Source organism: Brassica oleracea, chromosome C3, assembly GCF_000695525.1.
Source record: "Brassica oleracea var. oleracea cultivar TO1000 chromosome C3, BOL, whole genome shotgun sequence".
Taxonomy (NCBI): Eukaryota; Viridiplantae; Streptophyta; class Magnoliopsida; order Brassicales; family Brassicaceae; genus Brassica; species Brassica oleracea.
This window is the reverse complement of record NC_027750.1, coordinates 31,388,654-31,396,206: the sequence shown is the minus strand read 5'-3', so window position 1 is coordinate 31,396,206 and position 7,553 is coordinate 31,388,654. Positions and strand designations below refer to the sequence as shown.

Here is a 7,553-nt window from a genome sequence, read left to right as displayed (position 1 = left end):
TTCTGCAACAAATTAATGCTGGAAATCAATTTCTGAAAGAAAAATATATAACTGGAAAAAATTAATAAAGAATATAGTCAATAGTTTACATAGAAAGCCGTATGTTGGTATGTCGTCGAAAATATTTCTTAATCACTTGTTTCAAGATGATATTATGTAGCGCTTTTGGAAGTGATAAGCATATCGTTCTTATTAAAAAAAATTATTACATCGTCGTTCTTATTAAGTTCTACAAAACGATATATTACATTACTACTTTTCATATAAAGCTGATAATATATTAATAAAGTAATTGGAATTTTCTCTGGAATAACACTATAAAGAAGCAACTCACGGCACGACCAAAACAAAGAGTCTAGCAAATATACAGAGAGAGTATCAACAAGAAGAAGAATAGAAGAATGAAGCGTACAAATCTTTTATCGTTTCTTCCCTTTCTAGTTCTTCTTCTTCTTCCTCACTTGGGTTCGAAACCCATCCTTGCATCTGAAGATGTACATTCATTACTCCTTTACCATAACAAATATTTCATTTCGCATTCAAAACACTTCTCGATAAATCATGCTTTTCAATGTTTGATGTGTATGTGATTTCAGGTGTCCTCATATGTGGTGTACTTTGGAAGTCACTCCCATGTCGGAGTTATAACCCAAGATGCTATGGATCGAGTCAGAGAAACACATTACGACTTTCTTGGTTCCTTCACTGGAAGGTCTTTTGAACAACCCACTATTTTATTACTATTTATATTTATCCTCCATTTAATTGACGTGAGTCTTGATTTTTGTGGAAAGCAGCCGTGAGATTGCCACAGATGCCATTTTCTACTCATACACAAAGCACATCAACGGCTTTGCCGCTCATCTCGACCACGACCTAGCATCAGCTATCTCCAGTAAGTATACACATTGCGGTCCTACTCTTTTGGGAGGTCTCTCACAATATTAAAATTTTGTGTATAGATCGTTTGCTTTTCTTTTTGGTAATATTGAAAGAAGCCCTAACTTGTTTTTTTACTAAACAAAGGTCTTAAAAACCGAAGTCATAACGTTATTTGCCTATTCTCTGTATTTGGCCTGAATATACATTATGCGTATGTGTCCGTTTTTATATTTATGATTGAGAGTGACTCTACTACTTCTTTTGTCTTGATTTTTCAAGAACACCCGGAAGTTGTGTCTGTATTTCCAAACAAAGCCTTGAAGCTTCACACGACTAGATCATGGGATTTCATGGGTTTGGAACACAACTCGTACGTTCCTTCCTCTTCCATTTGGAGAAAGGCCAGATTCGGAGAAGATTCCATCATTGCAAATCTCGATACAGGTTTTCTCCTCTTCTCCTTTAAAAATTATTTTTAATTGTCTTAAATCTATTGGTCCAACCTTTGCAACTTTGGGAGCCTTGAGATCGGTCTCGGGGAAGATACGCACCTTCCTTTAAAATTAAGAATTACACAATTTCAACATGGGTTTGACTTGCACTACAAGAAATATATACATACTGTATTTATTTATTCATTAGCTAGTGGTCAAGATCTCTAGATGTCAGCAAGAATCAATCCGCCATTTATATTTCACGCATGTGCGCGCATGTGCATATTCATTAATATACATATTCTCTTTTCTCAACAAGAATTTTAGCGTCTCTTATCTCTAATAATATTCTTTATGACTGAATCATATAGTTTGACTTGAATAATACACAACAAAGATTAACCTTATGATTATAACCGATTCACAAAATTAATGTAAGCTATGTTTTTATCCTAAAAATAATAATAAAGAAATCACTTAAAATATCGTAAGTTAGATACTAATTTTCAAAAATACTCTAGCACGGTTTTAGTGATTATTATTTAGGACTTATTATTTAGGAAAATAATTAAATTTATATTTTATAAATAATTATTAAATATTTATAAATGATCTAAAATATACTTTTAATTCTTTTCATCACTAACTTAAAGTATTTATAAAAATAGTTGTCATTTAAATATAAATTTGAAAGAAGTATCAAATTTGTGGTAAAAATAGAATTTTCCGTAGTAATACCACATCTAAATTGTTTGGTTGTGTGATTATCAGACACCACAAGGCATTAAAAAAATTTCCACTTATAAATAAAAACTTGGAATCTAAAAAAAAAACTCTTTTTGTTTCATACTAATAAATGTATTTATATTTTTCATACAAGAAAAATAAAATAAAATTTGATCATAAAAACATCATTTTCTTTAGTTACCTATTATCAATAAACTTTAAACTAATTAATACAAATTCAATACACATAATTATTTTATGTTTATAAGTTGTTACTATTAATTAATGAACTTCAGAGTTTATTAAAATTATACATTTTAGACAAATTTATTTTTGTAAACGGAAAAATACTGTTATAATTGATTTTAATTTCGTAAACTAATAATTTTGAAAATGATTGTGTCTGGTAAAAAAGGTGTGTGGCCGGAATCGAAGAGCTTTAGTGATGAAGGCTTGGGACCAATTCCTTCAAGATGGAAGGGAATATGTCAAAACCAGAAAGAAGCCACTTTCCATTGCAACAGGTTTCTTTTCTCTCTCTCTCTCTCTCTCACACACACACACACATGTTTATCCTTCCAAAATGGTGTTTTGTCATTTTCACGTTAAGTAACTATATCATAAGACCATTTAGCAAAAAAAAAAAAAAAAAAACTATATCATAAGATTTTTTTTTTGTAAACTAGTAACTATATCATAAGATACAAACAAAATATGATCACCCTATTCAAAACATCACTGAGTTGACTATGGCTGGAAATAATATAGCTCCTTTTAGGAACTTTTGATGGGTTTCTGTATATTCTTCTGTCACTCACTTTGCCGACTGTTGTAGAATCTTTCTTTTTTATCTAGGCACTTGCTCTTAACTTTCTTTGACACCTTTCTATCTATTTTTCTCGGCGAAAGATAAACATGGAATCCCAAAAAGAACAAAATTACTTAGTTTAGTTTCTTTTTAAAAGTTTGAAGAGTATCTTTGTTATCTTTCATTGACTAACCATAAATAATGTCTATGTAGATGTTATGCAATAAAATTCGAATGATTGTTTTAGAAAGACAAGTAAACATCCAAAGAATCCCAAAGCCTAACTAAACAAACCAAATTGAATTGCAAACAGTTTAAAAAAAAAAGTTTCGATAAAATGAATAAACAATTATTCAAACCAATCATATTTTTAGGTAATTTACTTTTTATATAATCAATAAACGTTAAACTAAAAATTTATTAGTATTAATGTTGGTTTGCTCAATGATTATTAATGAAGTTTTAATAAATGCATTTCGTAGTCTGTTAATTCATCAATAAACACATGTTTTTAGATGTAGGGAAAAACTAATCGACTATTATTGTTGTGTAATTGCCTATAGAAACCATTTTATTTTATTTTTCAAAAGAAAAGACTGAAAAGTAATTGCATATAGAAAATAGTGAAATTTTTTACCGACATCTTTGACTGAATAAAATTGTGCACGAAAGGAAGCTGATCGGAGCAAGGTACTTCCACAAGGGCTACGCAGCAGCCGTGGGACCTCTCAACTCCTCCTTCGACTCTCCACGCGATATCGACGGCCATGGCTCCCACACTCTCTCCACCGCCGGAGGAGCTTTCGTCCCCGGAGCCAACGTCTTCGGCCAAGGCAACGGCACGGCTAAAGGTGGCTCCCCACGTGCCAGAGTCGCCGCCTACAAAGTCTGCTGGCCACCGGCCAAAGGCAACGAGTGCTACGACGCCGACGTGCTCGCCGCTTTCGACGCCGCCATCCACGACGGTGCCGACGTCATCTCTGTCTCCCTTGGAGGCGAACCAGCCTCGTTTTTTAAAGACAGCGTAGCGATCGGGTCGTTTCACGCCGCTAAGAAAGGGATCGTTGTCGTCTGCTCCGCCGGGAACTCCGGACCGGCGGATAGTACGGTTTCGAACGTTGCGCCGTGGCAGATAACCGTTGGAGCTAGCACCATGGACCGCGAGTTTGCTAGTAATCTCATTCTTGGTAACGGAAAGCATTACAAGGTTAGATTATAAGTTCTTGAATCATTTTCTTGAAATTTAGCTTGAATATTTGACATTAATATCCTTCTTTGTTGATTTAGGGACAAAGCTTGGCACCATCATCTTTGCCACATGCAAAGTTCTACCCAATAATAGCAGCTTCGGAAGCAAAAGCTAAGAACGTTACAGCTTCTGATGCGTGAGTTTTCTATTCAGACAAGCTAATGTTGTTAACTCATTCCAAATGCTTTTTTTTTTTTTTTGTAAACTTTTTTTAATGAATTATGACCATCATTGACTTTTGTTATGACCAGCGTTGACTTAATTTGTATCATCTCTTTATGCAGACAATTGTGCAAAATTGGATCGCTTGACCCGCAAAAGGCAAAGGGGAAGATATTAGTGTGTCTTAGAGGAATCAACGGGAGAGTGGAAAAGGGACGAGCCGTGGCTTTAGCTGGTGGTGTAGGGATGGTTCTCGAGAACACTAATGCCACCGGTAATGATCTAACCGCTGATCCGCATGTCCTCCCTGCCACACAGATCAGTTTCAAGGACAGCCTTGCCCTGTCAAGATATATCAGCCAAACCAAGTAAGAGGATTATATTATTCAGTCACTTAACTCAAACGTGACTTGTCTTAAGGTAATAAAAGAAACAATCATTGTTTATGTATGTAGGAAGCCGATTGCGCATATTACTCCTTCAAGGACAGTTTTGGGAACAAAACCAGCGCCTGTAATGGCTGCCTTCTCGTCCAAGGGTCCTAGCTCGGTGGCTCCCGAGATCCTGAAGCCGGATATTACTGCGCCTGGTGTGAGTGTGATCGCTGCCTACACTGGAGCAGTATCTCCAACAAACGAGAAGTTTGATCCTCGACGTCTTCTGTTCAATGCTGTTTCAGGAACCTCCATGTCTTGTCCTCATGTCTCTGGCATTGCCGGTCTTCTCAAAACCCGTTATCCTTCTTGGAGCCCTGCAGCCATCCGCTCTGCCATCATGACTACTGGTATGAATGTATTTTGATTATGTATCTTAGGCATCACGTATAAACACATTTAAGCTTTATTGATTGAGGCCTTTTAACAAACTATTGTTTCTTTCATGAATATGTTTTTTTCTTCTTGTTCTTGTGTTTGAAATAGTATTTGTTTTTCGTAATCTTTTACTTTATCTTTTTATTTGTGAAGTTATATTTATTTATTCGGTGTTTGGTTTTGTAGCAACAACAATGGATGACATTCCCAGACCCATCCTAAACTCAACCTACATGAAGGCAACGCCTTTTAGTTTCGGGGCAGGACACGTCCGACCAAACCTAGCTGTGAATCCTGGTCTGGTTTACGATTCAGGCATCAAGGACTACCTCAACTTCTTATGCTCCCTTGGATACAATGCATCACAAATCTCTGTATTCTCTGGGAAAGTTTTTGCCTGTTCAAGCCGTAAAGCCAGTCTTTACAACCTTAACTATCCTTCCATCACAGTTCCAAACCTGTCATCGAGCAAAGTCACCGTCTCAAGAACCGTTAAAAACGTTGGAAGGCCTTCGACCTATACCGTCCGGGTGAATAACCCAGAGGGTGTTTATCTTGCGGTTCAGCCGACGAGCTTAAATTTCACCAAGGTTGGAGAGCAAAAGACGTTTAAGGTGACCATTGCGAAGCGTAAGGGGAAAGTGGCTAAGGGTTATGTGTTTGGAGATTTGGTCTGGTCAGACAAGAAGCATCGTGTCAGGAGTCCCATTGTGGTGAAGCTTTGACTTGGTTCAATCCAAGTTTTTATATCTATTAGAAGGGACTAACTAGATCTTTAGTGCCGATGATGATATTTGTTCCATGAATTTTAAGTTATTTATGTTTGAATTTTAAGGCTTACAAGAAGAATGGCCTAATTGTGATTTATGTTAGAGAGACTCATGGTCATTCTTCCGCAGTGTACTTGTTTGTGCTGATCATCAAAATAAAAATGGCACATTATCATTCTGATTGTTATAAAATTTAATTTAAGCTAACCGGTTTTTCTTCGGATTCCTGATAATTTAAAAGATGATCACAAAAGATTCAAGAGAGAGTTACACTTAAAAGACACATTATGTCTTTTGTTTACCTACAAAGACACATATTTGACACACTTTTTGTGTACGGATACCACTGTTGTAGACGAAAAAGCCATTTGTTGGAGAAACAAGCAAGGGTGTTTGGCTAAGAATGAAAAAAAAAAAAACTAAATAGTTTGAGGAAGTAGGTTTATCGGTTAGTGGGTCTATTTTAAGCCTTCGGATGAGAAGCGAATAAAAAACATATTCAATGGATGAGAAAATGACAATACAAAAACTTAAATTGTTAATAGTGACTCATCAAGATTTGAGTTTTTTAAAGATAATACTAGCTTTCTTTTCTTCTTCTTCAACGAACTTAAAGCTATTTACGAAAGTGTGTGAATCTTTCAAATGTTTTTTGAGTTTGTTTTTGGTTTTTTGGATTTTGATTCTAACAGTGCAGGGAAAGCGTAGAGAAGTCAAGGGTGATCAAGGGATATGCGGATATGGGTTATGTGGATTGGGGTTTATGATTTTGGGGAAGTGTGGAAAAGAAAGTATGGATAGGGGAGTACATATTGTATAATTGTGAATATAAACTGAAAAAATAGTAACATTATATACATAGAGAGACATGGACAATGACGGTGTGGTCAGTGACGACATAAACATGGAAATCATGGACAATATTATATAGGGACTCGCTCCAGTCTGTTTTGTGGACAACATTATACAAAATTTTCTGAACTATCAGAAAATAAAAGAAATGAATTCTTTCATGGGGTCTACGCTTATTTGTTGTTGGATCCTCACCATATGAATCTCCCATTCTCAAGGCATTTAACATATACATCAATGCTTCTTGATAGAGAGTGGAAGCTTAGTATACAAGAAATTGTAATGAAAACGATAGATCCTTGAACTGTCGATACTCTCTCGACTCGAACAAGAAGGTCTTTTGACCTAAGGATACTCGTCAAGACAAAATAGGGTTAGAGTATTCATCTAAGTGCTATAAAGCTCTGGTTGCAATTGCAAATATAATTCAATCATAAAGTGGTGTTTACAAAGACCTAAGGTGTCTATATATACTACGCGACTAAAAGATACTAATACCGTAAAGAGTTCTAATATCTAAAGTAATCATTATCTCTAAAGGATTTATAATTATCCTTATGAAAACATAATCTATACTAATAAAAAGAACCTTTTGAGGCTCTATAGATCGTCCACATCAACGAAAAAAATTCTCTCGAAAGATGACACGTGGCATAAAATATAGTTTTACATTTTAATATTTCTAATTTTCGAAAATTATAAATAATATGTAAACATACAGCATAAAAAATGGAAAAACTACATTAAACATATGTAAAATTACCATTTTCCACTTAAAAAAAAAGACGACTTATCTCCATAATGTACCGTTTTATAAAAACAAAAACAAAAAACATTATATATAATTTCAAAAATAAT

The 7,553-nt window shown here is 35.0% G+C and overlaps 1 protein-coding gene across 1 annotated transcript; it reads left to right on the top strand.

Moving 5' to 3' along the window:
* The first annotated feature begins 341 nt into the window (after positions 1-341).
* On the top strand, positions 342-6,020 carry LOC106336420 (subtilisin-like protease SBT5.3). Its single transcript, XM_013775254.1, has 10 exons — positions 342-494; positions 597-712; positions 798-895; positions 1,162-1,326; positions 2,458-2,566; positions 3,523-4,057; positions 4,138-4,235; positions 4,384-4,629; positions 4,717-5,045; positions 5,260-6,020. The coding sequence occupies exons 1-10, from the start codon at positions 402-404 to the stop codon at positions 5,796-5,798; spliced, it is 2,328 nt and encodes a 775-aa protein (XP_013630708.1). The 5' UTR covers positions 342-401; the 3' UTR covers positions 5,799-6,020.
* The last annotated feature ends 1,533 nt before the right edge of the window (positions 6,021-7,553 follow it).

Coding starts and splice junctions, on each gene's coding strand:
- LOC106336420 (XM_013775254.1), top strand. CDS start 402: ATGAAGCGTACAAATCTTTTATCGTTTCTTCCCTTTCTAGTTCTTCTT. Junction 896..1,161: donor CCTAGCATCAGCTATCTCCA/GTAAGTATACAC, acceptor TGATTTTTCAAG/AACACCCGGAAGTTGTGTCT. Junction 5,046..5,259: donor CTCTGCCATCATGACTACTG/GTATGAATGTAT, acceptor TTGGTTTTGTAG/CAACAACAATGGATGACATT.